At 45.0% G+C, this 19,888-nt stretch overlaps 1 protein-coding gene across 8 annotated transcripts in view; it reads right to left on the reverse strand.

Moving 5' to 3' along the window:
- Positions 1–19,888, reverse strand: part of LOC110530324 (E3 ubiquitin-protein ligase RNF220) — a 171,952-nt gene that overhangs the window by 22,087 nt on the left and 129,977 nt on the right. For 2 of the 8 annotated variants that reach the window (XM_036985964.1, XM_036985960.1), the window contains exons 4-9: positions 18,892–18,946; positions 13,724–13,819; positions 11,384–11,426; positions 9,601–9,705; positions 7,945–8,066; positions 6,949–7,078 (exon numbers count right to left, since the gene is read on the reverse strand). In XM_036985964.1, coding sequence (XP_036841859.1) covers positions 6,949–7,078; positions 7,945–8,066; positions 9,601–9,705; positions 11,384–11,426; positions 13,724–13,819; positions 18,892–18,946 — 551 coding nt within the window. Of the gene's footprint in view, positions 1–6,948; positions 7,079–7,944; positions 8,067–9,600; positions 9,706–11,383; positions 11,427–11,585; positions 11,857–13,723; positions 13,820–18,891; positions 18,947–19,888 lie in introns of those variants that run through there. The other 6 variants (XM_036985966.1, XM_036985963.1, XM_036985965.1 and 3 more) reach the window with 4 other exon arrangements.

A 19,888-nucleotide genomic window follows, 5' to 3' on the forward strand; every position in this document is an offset into this window, starting at 1 on the left:
GCCTCCAACAAACAGTAGCCTTTCCTCTAAGACCCTGTCTGCCTATCCCTCTCTCTACACATGTAGACCAGCAGGGTAACAAAGATCTGAGTTAGTCTATTAAACCTGCTGGTCAAGCACATTGATTGAAATGGACATGTTGAGATGCTGCCATCTCTCCCTTCTTTCCTGTGAAGTATTGTTGGCCAGGTGAGGCTGTCAGCGGCAGACAGAGGGAGGGGCTGTGCCAGCTGCCAGTGGCTGGTTATCTAGTTATGGAGAATGGCTGACTGGCTGTAGGTCTGACTGGCACCTCTATAAACCCTGTGACGAGCGGCTCGCCAGACAAACTCCTGCTGCTGTCTGACTGGCCCTTTCAGCTCCACTTAGGGCCCTGTCTCTCACCTTGCCTGTGCTGCCATTGAGAGACACACAGTGCTGGGGGCTGATTGAGTGGTCAGGGGCTGACTCTCCAACTCATCTAGGGCTGGACACTGATAGCTGACTCATGTCAAGACAGGAGATGGTACAATGCTGTGGTGGAGTACAAACAAACTCGGATGTTAAGGATAAAAAATGGCATGGGCTCATATGAAGACATAGGCTAGGTAGAGACATGGATAGAGATTCTAAGGCCAACCTTCTACAGAGACCCAGAAGACAGGTAGCCTTCCTCCAGCCTTTTCCCCTCTCTCCATTGAGGCTGAAGGAAGCTCTGTGCTAAGGGACTGGAGCTGCTGCAGGAGAAGAGGGTAAAACCCATGTCCCTGCCTGCCACCAAGGATAACCCTTTTAACAATTCTCCCATGCTTGTTAGTGATCATATATGCTGAACAAAAATATAAAATGCAACATACACCAATTTTTAAGATTTTACAGTTCATATAAGGAAATCAGTCAATTGAAATAAATTCATATGGATTTCACATGACAGGTCTCTACTGGGAAGCCTGGCCCAGCCCATTTTTCCCCCACAAAAGGGCTTTATCAAAGACAGAAATACTCCTCAGAACACCCCCACCCCCCCTCAGACAATCCGGCAGGTAAAGAAGCCAGATGTGGAGGCCCTGGGCTGGCGTGGTTACACGTGGTCTGTGGTTGTGAAGCCGGTTGGACGTACTGACAAATTATCGAACACAAAATCGGAGGCATTTATATTTTTGTTCAGTGTTAAAATGGACGTTTTAAGTTGGATTTGATCCCTGTGGCTGGGTGGAGCATATGTGAACAATGGCTGTGGTGCACAAATATGTCTGTTCAGCTGCTGGTGGCGGAGACAGTAGTACCAGACAGCTGAAGGGGCCAGTGGGCAGATACTATTTAAATAACTTCAAGGTCCCTGCATGGTGGTGGTGTGGTATATCTGGATAGGACAGGCTCCTATGCTGCCCACTGGCCCCTTCAGCTATCTGGTACTACTGTCTCCGCCACCAACAGCTGAACAGACATATTTGTGCACCACAGCAATTGTTGACATATGCTCCATTGTTCACATATGCTCCACCCAGCCACAGGGATCAAATCCAACTTAAAAAGGTCTCTTTTATATGATTACTAAAAAGCATGGGAGAATTGTGAAAAGGGTTATCCTTGGTGGCAGGCAGGGACATGGGTTTCACCCTCTCTTTTCTCCAGCAGCAGCTCCAGTCCCTTAGCACAGAGCCTACCCCGGCCTCCTCGGAGAGAGGGGAAGAGGCTGGATATATTGATGCACCACAGCCATTGTTCACATACGCTGAGGCTGAAAATGTGTTTTTTCTCTCCCACAGCACAGTCAACCACCTGGACCTGGGGAATACCTGGGTCCAGGCTGCTGTAAAGGAAGGAGGAATAAGGCTGCTGTAAAGGAGGGAGGAATAAGGCTGCTGTAAAGGAGGGAGGAATAAGGCTGCTGTAAAGGAGGGAGGAATAAGGCTGCTGTAAAGGAGGGAGGAATAAGGCTGCTGTAAAGGAGGGAGGAATAAGGCTGCTGTAAAGGAGGGAGGAATAAGGCTGCTGTAAAGGAGGGAGGAATAAGGCTGCTGTAAAGGAGGGAGGAATAAGGCTGCTGTAAAGGAGGGAGGAATAAGGCTGCTGTAAAGGAGGGAGGAATAAGGCTGCTGAAAAGGAGGGAGGAATAAGGCTGCTGTAAAGGAGGGAGGAATAAGGCTGCTGTAAAGGAGGGAGGAATAAGGCTGCTGTAAAGGAAGGAGGAATAAGGCTGCTGTAAAGGAGGGAGGAATAAGGCTGCTGTAAAGGAGGGAGGAATAAGGCTGCTGTAAAGGAAGGAGGAATAAGGCTGCTGTAAAGGAGGGAGGAATAAGGCTGCTGTAAAGGAGAGAGGAATAAGGCTGCTGTAAAGGAGGGAGGAATAAGGCTGCTGTAAAGGAGGGAGGAATAAGGCTGCTGTGAAGGAGGGAGGAATAAGGCTGCTGTGAAGGAGGGAGGAATAAGGCTGCTGTAAAGGAGGGAGGAATAAGGCTGCTGTAAAGGAGGGAGGAATAAGGCTGCTGTAAAGGAGGGAGGAATAAGGCTGCTGTAAAGGAGGGAGGAATAAGGCTGCTGTAAAGGAGGGAGGAATAAGGCTGCTGTAAAGGAGGGAGGAATAAGGCTGCTGTAAAGGAGGGAGGAATAAGGCTGCTGTAAAGGAGGGAGGAATAAGGCTGTTGTAAAGGAGGGAGGAATAAGGCTGCTGTAAAGGAGGGAGGAATAAGGCTGCTGTAAAGGAGGGAGGAATAAGGCTGCTGTAAAGGAGGGAGGAATAAGGCTGCTGTAAAGGAGGGAGGAATAAGGCTGCTGTAAAGGAGGGAGGAATAAGGCTGCTGTAAAGGAGGGAGGAATAAGGCTGCTGTAAAGGAGGGAGGAATAAGGCTGCTGTAAAGGAGGGAGGAATAAGGCTGCTGTAAAGGAGGGAGGAATAAGGCTGCTGTAAAGGAGGGAGGAATAAGGCTGCTGTAAAGGAGGGAGGAATAAGGCTGCTGTAAAGGAGGGAGGAATAAGGCTGCTGTAAAGGAGGGAGGAATAAGGCTGCTGTACAGGAGGGAGGAATAAGGCTGCTGTAAAGGAGGGAGGAATAAGGCTGCTGTAAAGGAGGGAGGAATAAGGCTGCTGTAAAGGAGGGAGGAATAAGGCTGCTGTAAAGGAGGGAGGAATAAGGCTGCTGTAAAGGAGGGAGGAATAAGGCTGCTGTAAAGGAGGGAGGAATAAGGCTGCTGTAAAGGAGGGAGGAATAAGGCTGCTGTAAAGGAGGGAGGAATAAGGCTGCTGTAAAGGAGGGAGGGAGGTCTGGCGGTCACAAAGGTAATACACTGCAAATGATGCCCAGCATTTCATGAATCTACTGTGAACGACTGGTGACACGTAGGAGAGGCTAAAACAAATAAACAGACTGCCCCTTTGTCCCGCCCACTAATGGCGTCCAGTGACCAGGCACATTGGGGAAGAGAAAGTAACAGAGGGTTGGAAGGAACCAGAAATCACTGTTAATCCAATCAATTGATCAGGGTATTGATACTGCGGCTAGTTAGCGATGCATGGCTGGAGCCAGGAGATGGGAGGGGAGAGATAACGGCATTGATTTTTAAAAGGCTGTGGTGTTGAGTGGTGGCAAGAAAGAATGGGTCTAGATGCTTTCACTGTCCCCAACCCCCAACAGTTTTGGGGCCAGTGGCCCCTTAGAAGAGGACTTTCCAGAGTTCAGTTTTACTAGATGGGATTAGCATTAAACCCAGTGGGACATGGATAAATATTCCCCTTAAATATACTCTCCACAACTGGAACTGACGGAGATAGGCAGACTACTACTGCTGCATTCCATCCAGTTCAATCTTCATTTCACCACAGCGGTAAGTGTGGAAGAGGACTATAAAGACAAGTTGGGAAAACAAGATCCCCATCACACTGATAGTTGACTGCTAGAAAGTAAAACCAAGGGATGTTATAAAAGCAGGTGGCATGTAATCTAACCATCCAGCCCAAATTGGAGTGTCCAAAGTCTAAGTGTCAGACCCGGTTGTTGTCCCACGAGCAGACGAGAGGACGATGAGAGGACTACCGCAGTCTTAAGTCACGGGCTGAGTCTCAAATGGAACCCTATTTCCTATAGAGTGCAAAAGTAATGCACTATACAGGGAGCCGTTTGGGACTCAACCATGCTGTTGGGCAAGGCAGGCATGGTCTGGTCCTGCTGCTCAGCCCCTATCTCTCCCTTTAACCAGTCTTGGCAGGCAATCTAATCTCCCCTGAAAAGGTCAGCGCCACCATAACTGCCTTTCAGTCACATTATTTCATTATTTATTTATCCTCTCCGCTCCACCTCCTCCTCCTCTCAGCCCCACCTCCTCTCAGCCCCACCTCCTCTCAGCCCCACCTCTCTGGCAGATCAGCTAGGGTCGATATACAGACACACCAACGCACACATCCCTGCACACACACACACACACAGATGCACCTAAACATATCCACCACATTCATTATCATAACCAATCTTGTACATCTCCTTGACTTGAACATGTAAAATGCATGTGTTCTTGCCTGTGTAACATGGACCTGACCGTGACATGGCACACCTATCTCCATATAACACCTATTACCACGGAGACAGACTCAGAGACAACGTTAGGTTTCTAAGCTGTGAGAAGCGAGGGAGGGTCAAGGGGCCAATCAACATAAGAGACAGCCTGACCAACAACACCCGGTCGCCATGGCGCTGATATCCCTTATCATCCTTCCCCAGTCGGCTCTGGTCGAAGGCTGTCATATCTCACTGGCATTTACAGGACACATCTGGGGAGATGATGGGACAGAGATGGAAGAAACAAAGATGGCTGCCATTTTTGAAGCCCATTTACAAAGGAGAAAGCGCTGCCTTATATCCCTGGAGCCATCTTCAGTCAGCGGACCCAAATCCCCTCTCCCCGGATCAGCCCCCTTAGCCTTGGTCTTCACTATCAGGCTGTAGGGATCAGATCTGACCCTCTTCATCAATACAGCAGCCTTTAGAGCGGTCTCCCAGGTCCTCATAAGCCATGTACACAGGAGGACCAGGGCCCCACACGTCTCAAGCAGAAAAGTGTTCCTGTTTGATTATCCTCCCACCCTCTGACTGCCTTTGACTTTTCTGTGCTGTTTAAAGGGCTTCCCTTTGCCTTTCTTCCCTCCCCTCAAAGGGAGAGAGGTGTCAGTGTTGGTGCTGGTGTCTCACAGAGGATAGCTTAGGCCTCTTATCCAATTGAAGCCCCTTGTCTCCGTCTCTCCTCTCCTCTCCGCATCAACCACCCCCCCGTGGGCTGGATGGATGGTGGATTCTGCCTGGCTGGACCCATTGAACCATGGTCGACTGCAGCAGAGCTTTCAAGGCAAATCCACCTTCTGAGGTTCTGGGGGGAGGGGGTCGCTTTCAAGTGGTATCACCAGCACCTCTGACTTTGACCAGCCCTTATCTGTGTCACATCACAGCCCGCCAGAAGGGGTCTACTGCTCATTAGATGAATGGACAGACAGACGGACAGCCTCAGGAGGTTCAGTTGAGAATTCAAACTGGTCGTTGATGTCTGTCTGTCTGTCTGTCTGTCTGGGTTTGCGGTGAGAGTGAGAGAGGGGCCAAAAGGCACACATCTTATTGGGCTTTGTAATGCAGTTTTACTCTGGATCGAATTTGGGGACTTGGGGGGTTTAGCGACTTTGCAAGGTTGAAAGAGGCCCTTAGAGAAGACTTGACTTTCCGGTGATCTCCAGAGACACACCACGAGGACCTGTAGCCAATTCATTTTTACAGCTCTCTATAGCAATGAAGTAAGGCCTGTCTGTCAGACATGAAATAATGAACGCTGACCTATGACCAAATCATACACTTGTCCAATTAAGCGGACTACACTAGTAATTGATCATAGACCAATGACCTACTAAATATTCACAAATCATGTAGGTGAGCACACAGTGGCTTGGCTGGATCAATGTATTACAGCTTCTAAATCACTAAACTAGATATATCCGGTTGCTTGATAACCTACATTTAAAAGTCACTATTGGAGAGGGAGAAATTAAAATATATACAATTTAATGGGCAATGTAATCAACAGCCCAATGCCGTCTCGTTGTCAGCGACTACTGATAATGGACTATGTATTGAATTCTAGCCCTTCCTATTGATGATGTGGGCTAAGATATGTTTCAGAGGGAGACAGATGGAGAGAATGTGAGAAAGAAAGTGAGAGCAATAGAGAAGGAAAGAGCAAGATAAATAAATAAATGGAGAGAATATGAGAGATCAGTCTGTGTTCCCTAGTGGGCAGCTTTGTGTCCATGGCTATAATTGCATCGCTGGGCTGAGGGGAACCCAAAGGGTCACTGGTCCCTTTCCACACACACCACTCCTCACCGGTTCAGACAGGTCAATTGCACAGCTAAATGTGTTTTCCTTTCTCTCCTAAAGGGGCTGGGGCCAGGGCCGGACTGGGCTGACCCCTGCCTGGACCGGGGCTACATGCCCTCACACTGTAGCTGGAGCCAGAGGCACATCCCAAATGGCACCCTACTCCCCATTTAGTGCACTATGGGCCCTGGTCAAAGGTAATGCACTAAATAGGGAATAGGGTGTAATTTGGCACGTAAACCTAGAGCTGTCCACCCTGTAATTGTGGGCATGGTAGGCATGTTAGCCTCTGCACCCAGTCACGTCCTTTTAAAAGGCAATGATACACTGCCTCACTCTGTTGTTGTTACTGAGGAGGCTTGGGACTAGCAGGGACTAGCGTTTAGAGTGAGTGCTGTGGTGGAAGCCATTTGGTGCACTGGGTTTCCAGACTCATACTTTGTCACCCTAAACATTTAGTTGATTCTCAAATGTTACATAAATGTTTTGAACCAAAGTAGCCTAATTTGTTTTTTTTGTGTGAAAAATAGGTTTGCGATCCAAATGGCACCCTATTCCCTTTATAGTGCACTACTTTTGACCATAGCCCATAGGTGTATAGTGTCACTGTTGTGTACCTCTGAAGCCTCCTTCCAGCAGGGTGGTAGCTCTGACCCTCTTCTGGCCGCACCACTCGTACTCCTCGAAGCGGGTCCCGTTCTCTCCGTCCATGTCTGCAGAGTCATCCTCAGCAAACGCACCCTCCCTCTGAGAGAACAAAGACACTGTCAACACTGAACCAGACACAGGGTAGGGCTTGGAGTAGAAAAATACATGTTCTCCTATGTCAGAATTTGGAACTATTCGCATAATCAAAAGGATCAACCAAAAACGATCTGAATTCTTTGAATTCCAATTATACTATATCACCAAAATGCTTATCGATACTTTAATATATTTGTTATTAATACAAAACTAGCTATGAGGTACAATAGGTGATAGAACTACAACAAATGGATCTGTGAAATTTGGAAAAACCATCACTAAAGTTAGGGGCCGAGGGCAGAATCATGACCAACTTTATAGAAAGCATGACTTCTATAAATAAATACATTATGTTCTGGGAGCTAATGACATGTGTTACAGTGTGAGTGAGCATGAACCTTTGAGTTGGTCAGGATACCTCACTTGCCATCTATTATATTTAGGAACCAGAGATTCAGAGGAGGAAGAAGACTTTCCTACAGGGGAGAGAGGTGGGCGGACCATTCGACAGGAGAGAGGTATTTGCCTACACTAATGATTCTTTCCCCTGGACGCTTCAGTTGAGCATCTAACTGCTACTAAGATGTTATTACCAGCAGAAAGCAGAGGAAAGCTCTTTCTTTAAGACTGGAGAAGTCCAGGTTCAGTGTTTGGTGAACAACTAAAAGAAGAGGCTGTCAGACAATGTGTCTATGTGTTCTGAGTCTTTGTCATGTCTATGTTGTGTCAAGTCTAGGGGAAAGAAAGGGAGCAGAGTTGATAGATACTAGATAGCGTGGTGGTGACCAGTGACTAGAGAGAGGTGACTGGTTGACTAGAGGACTGAGGGGCCTGAGGCTATGGGGGAACGGGTATGGACGTGAGGCTACCTTGAACAGACATTGTTCCACATGCCTACTCATCTCCTCCTCTGTCCCTGCCAGCGGCGCGCTGCACAGTGGACATACCTGCCCATCCTCTGGCTTCCGGCGCTTCATCTTCCCAATCCGGGCTGAAACACAAAGAAACAGAGAAAGAGGTGTTTAGAAACATGCGGAAATACAGGGAAATCTGAGACTTGTTTTTGTATTTCTCTGTTTTAAGTTCTGCCCTGAAATATCACATCGGTAGGTGAAAAAAAAGTCCATCGACTTCGGCAGACAGCCATGCCGCTACAATGACATGATTGGTTGAAATGCACCAAAAAAGGACGCAATTCAATGAAAACAGAATGAACGGAATGTTCTTGATTAGAATCTAATATAATAAGTTGTTTGATCATATTAAATCTGTGTGGATAACCAGGCTCATAGCAGGCAATACAGCCCAGCAGAAAGTGTGACAGAGGCAACCTTTGAATATGGCAACATGGACCAAAAACACACTGTAAATTCATGGTAGCCTATTGGGAGTTTTCTACCTCCTCTGTCCTCCAGCTGTGCACGACGTGCTCTCCTCTGCTTGGCAGAAGATCAGCAGTGAACGCTGTTGGCATTCACAACATGTCAGAAAAGCTTGCTGCCTCGCTGGGAATAACGTGGGTCAGCGGAGTGGAGGGGAATCGTTGCGCCTCAGGTCTCCTAGACGACGCCACAGCGTTTAGTCTGGTACCAGAAGATCAGGAAATACAAAAGCGGGCGGGGAGGCCGTCATGACAACCATCCTCAGTGCCACAAATACTCTAATGTCATGAGTCTACCTGCTAATGTTAGGCCTATAACACATTGACAGGACAAAGAGAGGGGGCAATCTACTCTTCATGGGAACACTGTTTCAGGAGAACCATTCACGGTGCCACAACTATGGTCTATTACCCCTACATGTTCTCACACATTGACAGGGCAAAAAGAGAGGGCAATCTATTCTCTTCATAGGTCCAAACAGTGTTTTAGGAAGATGCCTAAACCTAGAAGGTTCCCCCTCTTTCTCCAGGATGACAGGTAAAGATGGTCTACTGTAGGTCTAGGTCACGTGACTGAAATGAACAATCCTTCCACGTCTATCTCTCTCTAGTCACGACCCCCCCCCCCACATAATTAGAAATTTAACACAGCAGAACAGCAGCCATTGCGCTGTAAGTCTTTGTCGGCTTTTCTTAACTGCAAATGGCGTGCGGGGACATTAATCTTTAGGTGGCTGTGATTGCGAAAGGGGCCAAGGGGGACCTGAAGAGGGACGGCGAGAGGAGGAGGGACAACGCGCCATAACTCCAGGGAGATTGGGACAACTCCTCATATTCTCTCTCCCAGGCCAGGGAACGGCTGATGGTAATCGAGGAGGGCGTCATTAAACGCTGAGAGAAAGGGACGATTAATTAGGCACGGCACAAGCCCCCCCCCCCCCCAAGAATCATTCAGGTTCCACATGAGAGGTAATAGACATTAATGGAGGCTTGAGTTTAAACAAAGTCGGCACCGTTTCCTTTCAGCACTGAGGCTGCTACCGAGGCGAGCGTACGCTAAATGTCAATGGAGGCATGGAGGGAGCCTGGGCCTGCAATAAGCTAGCTGGGGTGTTTGAGGAGGGGACGGGGGGCAGGCTCTTACCGTGGCGAATGCAGCAGGGGGCAAGGGGGGCTCCGTTGTGCAGTCCAAGGGGAGCACTTTTGACACTTTCCTTGGCGTAGCGCCTGCACCAGCAGAGGTCATCGACTGTTAACATATCAAGAAGGTCAAGGGTTAATAGATCCTCTGCTCGTGTAGGCGCTAGGTCAAGGGAAAAGCAGGGAGGGAGACACACAGGGGCAGCCAGGGCTCCCGACACTCCCACCAGCCAGCCCTGCTATCACACTCAGTGGGTCAACAAGGGGCAGGCTCTGTAGCTGTAATGTAGGCTACAGCCTGAAGCTGGTCCACAGTGTGAAGGGGCTGTCAGCAAGGGCTGTGTTCAACATGGTCCTCTGGCTATACTTAGCCATAATGTGTGATATAGATGCAGGGTCACACCCATCACAATCCAACCAAACAGGACAGATTGACACCTCACTCATGGCCAATGTGCCTGGTCAAGGTCCCACAGACGCCGACTCTCTCTGTCAGTTGGTCCATTCAGACCCATGACTCTGTATTCCCACTCTGAATATTAGGGTGACCAGACGTCCCCGATTTCCAGCGACAGCCTGTCCCTGGAAATGTCCCCGATTAGCCCTCAGAAAGAATAAAGCAACTCTGGAAGCTAAATTGAGGCTGATATTTCAATAATCAAAACACTGTATCCAATCAGATTTGCATGTAAAAAAATGTTGTCTGTCCCTGTACCAAACTTGTTTGCTCCCATGGCTTTGCCTCAGACCTCATGATATTGTTTGATCGGTAATACACTGTAACCACCGCATGAACAACCATGGCCATAAAGGGCATCCAACAGCATATGCTACCGACCGTGGGTGACTTTCTAAAATGACTAGATAGGCTAGGATTACAAAAACTGAGGTGGGTTAATACAGTTCTGTGTTCATTTATAAGTATTTGAAAGTGCTAGAGAGAAAATTGGTAGTTCCGTACAAAATACTAATTTTGCAGCTACATAACTAAATAACTAAATAAAATGTTTCATTTACTAAATCTGGTCACCATACTGAAGATGCACTTTCGCATCGCCAGTTGCTGCTTCAACTTGTATTGACAATTCCAACTGTAGTGCAGGTGATATTTTCAGTAATGTATTGAAAAAGTATAAAATAAAACTGTTTTAGAACATAATCATAGGCTACTTAATAAATATGAATAGAATATTATTTGATAGGGTAATATAGGGTATTTTAGGAAATATCCTAAATAGAAATGATTGAATCGTGTCACAAGCCAATAGTGGCATTATTTCAGAACATTATTATAACATTTTCACCAAGATAAATGAAGCTGCTACCATGTTGTGTTGCTGCCATGCTGTTGTTGTCTTAGGTCTCTCTTTATGTAGTGCTGTGTTGTCTCTTCATGTGTGTTTTGACCTATATTTTTAATCCCGTCCCCGCAGGAGGCCTTTTGCCTTTTGGTAGGCCTTCATTGTGAATAAGAATTTGTTCTGTAACTGACTTGCTTAGTTAAATAAAGGTTAAATTAAAAAAAATAGGCTCTAATCATGTCATTCCATACAAGTAGGCTTTGTGAAGTTGCAGATGAGATCATGATACCTTCATTAATATATATATATATATATATATATATATATATATATATATATATATATATATATATGCTGTAATTCTACAGGATGTTCTACCAGAAATGCAGTTAGAAATAAATAAATTACCTTTAAGAAAAATGTAAAAGTGTAAGATGCTTATGAAAAGTATTGAACTTTCAAAGGAAAAATGAAATGTTTACATACCATTCAATCGCGTTTGCCTATTAGCTCGCACTCGTAAAAATGTCTGCAGGTAGGAAGAAAGGAATCACACAAAATATGCATTAGATATGGACCTTTGCATGTATAATGTTAATGGATACATTAGTAGCAGTGCATGGGCGGATTGCTTTGGATTCTACAGTGTGCCCTGCAAGTTACATCTTGATAGTAAACAAAAACCTACTTCTCTTTTAGGCTGTATCGTGTCTTCCATAACAGGGTCGGTAAGTTTTGGTCAAAGCCTTTTCAAGCCGACAAACTCACTTGTTCACGTATATCATATAGGTCTCCTGGTACTAGACCGCACCATTAATACAATTTTGTGTCAATAATTTTATACGGATGCCAAAGGATTGAATGTGCCGCCTACAAAGCTGCTCTGTTCATTGCCGTCGCCATGTTGGCTTGGCGTGTGTCATGTGACCAACACAGGAGTGAAAGTTCAGAGGATGTCTGGTCTCCTACAACCGTTGGCCACTAGATAGCAGCAATACGTAATACAGAGGCTGGCTTCAATGGAAGTTAAGTTGACTTAATATGACATTTCAAGTTTGTCAAGTAATTTGTGGGGTAAACAAGTTGTATGCATCATATCTAAACGTATTTTTTTGCAGTCAATACAAATAGTACAAACGTTTTATTTCATTTTCTGAAAATAAGTGTTTCATAATTTTGTACAATCTCATATCAAAGTGACATAAGAAATTAGCTATGAATTCTCCCCATCTAAACTTGTTTGAAACTGACAGGCATGATCAGTGATTGTGAATACCACTAAGATATGGGTTAAGTGGGACCACCTATCTTTCTTCTCCCCTCTCTTCCAGAGTGTGTAGGCTATGTGCTGACACTAGCAGGGCCAGTCAGGGCAATGGATGGATGTTCACTCATTGACACGGGCACAGAGTGTGGTCACAAATTCAAACTCCTGCCGAGTGCATCGTCCATCATATACCCAGACAGGCCTCTTACACTGACACTTAAGTCATGCTCATATCCAACCTGCACCATGATATGTTGATCCACTGTGTATACTTCCCAAATGGCACCCTAATCCCTATTTAGTGCACTACTTTCAACCAGGGCTCATAGTGCTCTGCTCAAATATAAAGCACTATTCAGGGAATAGGGTGCCTTTTGAGACGCAAGCTATCTAAATGGCTTACACAATTACATGATGAGGAAAAATAACAAAAATCTACAATTTCAAGGGAGGTTGGGGTCTCCATTTACTTAATCATTTGTATGAAATGATTTCAGCAGCAGCTTTACTAATGAAAATATATACTTTAACCACTGCCCATTTAATAGGCCTGTCAATGTATGGATATGACTTTATGGTATAAGGGAGAAAACCACTTAACCTAAATAGTAGATCATTGCCATATGAGTTTGAAATACTACATTTTGAGAGAAAAAAAGTATGGTATATAAGCTACATTATAGCTTTGATTAAAACACTGTGCTGTATGAGTAAGTTAAATCCCAACTAATCTTCTGTACGTGTGCGACCTAAATAGCACCCTATTCCCTATATACTTTAGTGCACTACTTTTGACCAGGGCCCATTGGGGTCTGATCAAAAGTAAGGCACGGTGTAGGGAGTAGGGTGTCATTTGGGGTGCAAACTGCAGTTGTGAGGCCTCCAGCAGAATGAGGTGGAAAACATGTCAAGGATGCTGTAGACCAGAAGAGATACCATCCGGACTTAGAGCATAGCTTGAGGTAAACTATGGATGATTACCTATCTGAACAGGGAAACACATTACAGGCTGGGCAAATCTTTACCAGAGATAGTCTGAGGATAGATGGGCTCCGATGCCATTTGGGGGGCACAACCAGGTAGGATAGAGGTAGGCGGCTTGGCTGATTCCTGATGGAGACTAGGACCTCTATTGACTCCCTGATCCACTCCATGATAGCGAGATGATTGGCTGAGTCAATGTTGTGTGTTCAACACTAAAACAACAAATTATTACCTTGTCGTCTTTCACCATCGCCATGGTGACACCTGTGAGTTTGCCTAATGTTTAACCTCTAACAGAGAGCAGGGGACTTTTTTGCACGTTCTCCTTACATTGCCTGTCCTGTTATTTTTCCAGGAGTAGGTTTCATAGTGGGTTTTATAGATTTTTCCTGTCATATGACAGGATATGATGATGGGATTATGATGCTAAATATGTGGGCAAAGATCAGCATCCTGGCAGGGTCCCAAATGGCAACCTATTCCCTACACAGAGTACTACTTTTAACCAGGGCTCTGGTCAAAAGTAGTGCACTAAATAGGGCATAGGGTGCCATTTGGAACGTAGCCCAGCTCACCTGGTATCTGTCGGAGTGGTGGGCGTCTTCAGAGGAAAGAGGGGAGACCACCGGTGACTCTCCCTCGCGTTTGATGTGCACCGACAACAGCATGGACTGAGGAGAAAGAGCAAGACAGTTGTTGTGAGAGGAAGAGAAGAGGGGCATGCTGCAGTGGAGGAGAGGAGGACACTCACCAACATTACAGTCATCTATAAACCTTCTCTGAAAGACTCAGACGAGCCTCCGACATTACAGTCCTGACCCACTGACAAACTTAATTGAGTTCATTTCTCAAATGAACAAGAGGAAAAGGGTGTGGAAGGGGAAATAGTGCTGACTTTACGGGGAAGAGTTGACAGAGATCCAGCTCTTTACGAGGCTGCTATGAAATATTTGTATTTACAATGTGTTCCTATTAATCAAGGAGAGAGGAGAGAGCAGGGGCTTAAGTGGCCGACAACTATAATCTAATATTAATATGTGAGAAACGGCAGACCCCTAGTGCCGGGACAGTAAATTAAGCATTGTGCATGGCTTTTTATCCTTCAGGACTGCAAGGTCGGGTAACTGCTTTTTATTTGTGTAGCTTCAGAGGCGTTGAGCTTGGGAAATATTTGTGTGTAGTCTTTTATTAATTTGTTTCAACTGGACTAGTTGCAAATGTGCCCTGACATCAACTACTACTTGTGATTCTACTTAAGTGTAATAGTGTGTTGACTAATATACAGATGAATGTCAGTGTTAGATACAGAAGGTGCCATGTTAGTTAGCATGTGCCGCACGCTTCATCTCGACTCGCCGTCCAGTTGCCCCCTGGCCCCGAGAATTAAGAGGCATGGGGCTGGCATGGAGTTGCTATGGCGATAGCGTGGTTGAGAGGGGGCGGGAGGCATGTGTGAAGCGGGAAAGGTTAATCCCCTTTAGAACCACTAGGCTCGTCTGGAAGGTCTGGAAGGCAGAGTGTTCACATGAAGCAACAGCCCCTGTGATCCTCAACCAGCCTCTTCATTTTTCACATGGTGTGGCGGAATACTAAGTACCTACTGGGGAATGCTCAGTCACGCCTCGCTCAGATGGCCTGTTCTGTTCCCTTCACCCCGGTCCCTGTTCGTTACCTGTTCCCTTACTCCCACTCTCCTCACCTAACCACGATGACTCCTGTTCCCCCAGCCCGTGTCTGACTCTCCCCTAGCCCCTGTCTCTGACTCTCCCGTAGCCTCTGTCTCTGACTCTGAATCAGGCCCTACCAGAAAGTAGTAGTGAGGAGCAGTGAGCCTGCAGGCTTACATAATAATTTGTAATGTGTGCTGTTACTACAGTACCACATCTGTCTCCAATCTCTTAGAGAAGATCTTATGTCAAGTGTTATTGAAGTGTTGTGGTTGCAGTTTCACCTGATACATCTAAAGGCTTTTCCTATGGGGTGTTGCTATAGGCCACCAAGTGCTAACAGTCAGTATCTAAATAATATGTGTGAAATGCTTGATCGTGTATGTAAATAGAGAGGTCTACTTTCTTGGGGACCTGAATATTGACTGGTTTTCATCAAGCTGTCCTCTCAAGAGGACGCTTCCTCATTGTAACCAGTGCCTGTAATCTGGTTCAGGTTATTAATCAACCTACCAGGGTGTTTACAAACACTACAGGAACAAGATCATCCACATGATGTATTCATCACATTTTTACTAATATTGTAGAACTTTGTTCTAAAGCTGTATCCGTACCCATTGGATGCAGTGATCACAATAGAGTTGCTATTTCCAGGAGAGCCAACGTTCCAACAGCTGGGCCTAAAATAGTGTATAACAGATCATACAAAATATTTTGCTGTGACTCTTATGTGGGTGATGTTAAAAATATTTGTTGGTCTGATGTGATTAATAAGGAGCATCCAGGCGCTGCACTTTATCAAGTTATGAAATTGCTTCTTCCAATTATTGATAAACATGCACCTGTTAAGAAACTGACTGTTAGAACTGTTAAGGCTCCATGGATTGATGAGGAATTGAAAAACTGTACGGTTGAAAGAGATGGGGCAAAAGGAGTGGCTAGTAAGTCTGTCTGCACATCTGACTGGCTGACTTACTGCAAATGGAGAAATAATGTGTCTGAACTCAACAAAAAGAAGAAGAAACTGTATTATGAAGCCAAGATCAATGATATAAAGATTGATGGGAAAAATATATATATTGGAGTACTTTAAATTAAATTATGGGCACAAAGACAAATTCAATCCCATCTTTCATTGAATCAGATGACTTACTCATCACAAAACAATTTGATGTTGGCAATTATTTTAATGATTCCTTCATTGGCAAAGTGGCCAAACTAAGGCAGGAAATGCCAACAACAAACAGTGAGCTATCGTACTCATGCATAAAAAAATGAATAATGAAAGAAAAGCATTGCAAGTTTGAATTTTGTAAAGTTAGTTTAGGGGAAGTGGAAAGATTATTGTTATCAATCAATAATGAAAAACCTCCTGGCATTGACAACTTCGATGGAAAGCTCCTGAGGACGGTAGCTGACTCTATAGCCACCCCTATCTGTCATATCTTATATCTGAGCCTAGAGGAAAGTCTTTGTCCTCAGGCCTGGAGAGTGGTAAAGTGGCCTTTACTGGTTCTAACAGCAGACCTATCATCTTGCTACCAGCAAACTGTTGCAAAAAATTGTGTTTTATCAAATACAATGCTATTTCTCTGTAAACAAATGAACAACAAACGTTCAGCATGCTTATAGAGAAGGGTACTCAAAATATTCCACTGACACAAATGAATGATAATTGGTTGAAAGAAATTGAAAGTAAGAAGACTGTTGGAGCTGTACTTTTAGATTTCAGTGCATCCTTTGATATTATTGACCATAACCTGTTGTTGAGAAAATGTATGTGTTATGTTTTTTTTTACCTCTGCCATATTGTGGATTCAGAGATATATACTATATCTAATAGAACTCAGAGGGTTTTCTTTAATGGAAGCTTCTCTAATGTCAAACATGTAAAGTGGGGTGTACCACAGGGAAGCTCTCTATGCCCTCTACTCTCAATGACCTGCCACTGGCATTAAACAAAGCATGTGTGTACATGTATGTTGATGATTAAACCATATAGACATCAGCAACCACATCTAATGAAGTCACTGGAACCCTTACAAAGAGTTGCAGTCTGTTTTGGAATGGGTGGCCAGTAATAAACTGGTCCTGAACATCTCTAAAACTAAGAGCACTGTATTTGATACAAATCATTCCCTAAGTTCTAGACCTCAGCTGAACCTAGTAATGAATGGTGTGGTTGGTTGTTGATCAAGTTGAGGAGACTAAATTACTTGGTGTTACCTTGGATTGCAAACTGTCATGGTCGAAACATATAGATTCAATGGTTGTAAAAAAATGGGAAGAGGTCTGTCCGTAATAAAGAGATGATCTGCCTTTTTCACACCACACCCCAAAAGTCCTGCAGGCTCTAGTTTTATCTTAGCTTGATTATTGTCCAGTCATATGGTCAAGTTCTGCAAAGAAAGACCTAGTTAAGCTGCAGCTGCCCAGAAAAGAGTGGTATGTCTTGCTATTCATTGTCATCAGAGGTTTAATATTAATACTATGCATGCCAGTCTCTCTTTGCTGACAGTTGAGGAAAGACTGACTTGTTTTTATAAGAAACAATGTATTGGAAATTCCAAATTGTTTGAAAGTCAGCTTACACACAGCACTGACACACACACGTACCCCATCAGACATGCAACCAGGGGTCTTTTCACAGTCCACAGGTCCAGAACAAAATCAAGGAAACGTATAGTATTATACAGAGCCATGAGTGCATGGAACTCCCATTTTACATAGTGCAAGTTAACAGCAAACCTGGTTTCAAAAAACATATAAAGCAACATCTCACGGCACAACGCCTCTCCCATGTGACCTACTTGTTGTGTGTATGTCCTGACGTGATAACTGATAGACACACACACACACACACACACACACACACACACACACTACATGTTCATGTTTATAAATGTATGCAAATTGTAAAGTCTGTACTGTCTTTTTCGTTATGTGTCGGTTGGACCCAAGTAAGACTAGCTGTCGCCATTGGCGTCGGCTAATGGGGATCCTAATACATCAAATAAAAATCTCCATTATATATTTTTATGAAGTTCATCCATTTCATCTCAACCCAGTAAATGTCCTCCGAAATGGCAGTTGAATGAAGAGTAGAGGAAAAACTGTTGAGCACATTAAAGCGTGTGTCTTTGGAGATATTGATGATATTAAAGGTCCCCTTTTACCAGACAGGTACAGTGATCATTACAGACAGACATCCATCAGAGCATCTTTACCCTCCACAGGGACACATGCCATCAGCAAATCGTACCTTTAATGGCAGAGAGACAATCAATCTCTCCCTCTGTGCCAACTGTGGCTGGCTCTGCTTGGCTCTGCTCCAGACTACAGAAAAACTAATCTCATTCACTCTCTCTCTCGCTCTCTCACTCTCTCTCTCTCACTCTCTCTCTCACTTTCTCACTCTCTCACTTTCTCGCTCTCCCTTCACTCAACACATCCACTGATCCACATGCCCCTTGCTGTCACAGCTAAATGTGGCAGCATTGGGAGAATATTAATGAAACCTCTTATTAACGTGACATAAGAGAGACATACCCTATTTCAACAGAATACAGGAATGCAATGTGGCTCGGAAGGAGTCTCAAAGTGAACACTTTGAAACACTGCATTGTACCGAGGAGTTAGACCCAGTTAGAGTCCCTTTTTAAGTTATTGATTGTACAGTCCTTTGTCCCCATATCCTTTGGTTCTTATTGGGGGCACACAGAAACTGCTGTCCAGGGTCTCTTGGACCTGTTCTTTAATGAGGACTCAGACAGTCATGAAACCATAGGAAGTGCATCTATGGCCGCTTCTTCCTTTCCCCTCTCCCCTGCCTGCTGGAGCATGTCCACTGGGTTAGACTCCCGGTACAGACAGTAGTAGCTTAATACCCTTCCTTCCAGAGGACCTTGATGAGCTCTGCTGATTTTCTGAAGTACATTAGCCTAATAAGGCCTCAATAGTTGTGAGGGAGAGCCTGGACTGGGAGCTGGTCAGTGGACGATAATGGTCTTATTGGAGCTATGGAGTCTGGGAGAGGTTCTGCTGGTTTATCATGAAAGTCTCCGAAGTCCTCTTACCTTAGGAGTTCCTGGAGCCACACTGCTGTCCTTGTGTCCGTGTGATGGGTTCTTACTGTAGGAGAAAGGGGAGAGACCAATTAAAACAGGTTATTGGATCTGTATTTTTACAGTATGGGTAGGTTTGGATGTTTCCATCAAATGGGAGTTGCACAACATAGACATGTTTTGTTTTGTTGAGGTTATATAGCTTTCTAGGAAGCCCTCTCCTTTTGCATGTGTGTGTTTTCTGTGTCTGTCCTAATATAAGTAATATTCTTCTCTCTATCCTTTCAGGTGACACCGCTGTCCTCTGATGACACACCTCTTTTAACACTCAACTCTGTTTAAAGTCACACAGAGAGAGAGAGACAGCACTGTTTCTCCCCTCACTCACTCAGACAAAATGCAATACCCAGGGGACAGCTCAAACGGTCACTCAGTCACCAAGAAACACAAATCACACTTTTAATCGTCTGCAGGATTCAAACCCGCCCACCCTTTCTCCCCCTCCTCCCAGCTCCCTCTGTGCCACTCAATCTGCCCACCCTTGGGCCATGCTGTGTTTGAAACAATTACAGCTCAAAGTAGGACTGCTAAGCAGATTTGGGATATAATTTTTTTATTGAAGTAATCATTCTCTTGGATGCTCCCATCCACCCCTCTCCTCCTGTCCTCCTCTCCTTCTATCTCACTGCCGTCACTGAGCCAGTGGAAGGAGCAGGGAATAAATGATGCTGCTGTTATTTGATTTGTCAGTGAAACGCCCCGTGCACTTAGGACTTTGAAATATGTTGAGGACAATGCGCTGGCTTGTAAACATTGTATTAAAGAGGCGGAGGAGAGGAGAGGAGAGAGGGATGGATATAAAAGAGAGAGAAAGGAAGGGCGGTGGGGTGTCTGACCAACGGGGGGCTACATCAAATCACAGCCTCATCGACATTGTGGATTGAAGATGACTGATTAGAAGGCCGGAAATATTAAAAAAGCATCAGCCGACAATGGGGAGAGACACATC

This window comes from Oncorhynchus mykiss, chromosome 8 (assembly GCF_013265735.2).
Source record: "Oncorhynchus mykiss isolate Arlee chromosome 8, USDA_OmykA_1.1, whole genome shotgun sequence".
In the NCBI taxonomy this organism is placed as follows: domain Eukaryota; kingdom Metazoa; phylum Chordata; class Actinopteri; order Salmoniformes; family Salmonidae; genus Oncorhynchus; species Oncorhynchus mykiss.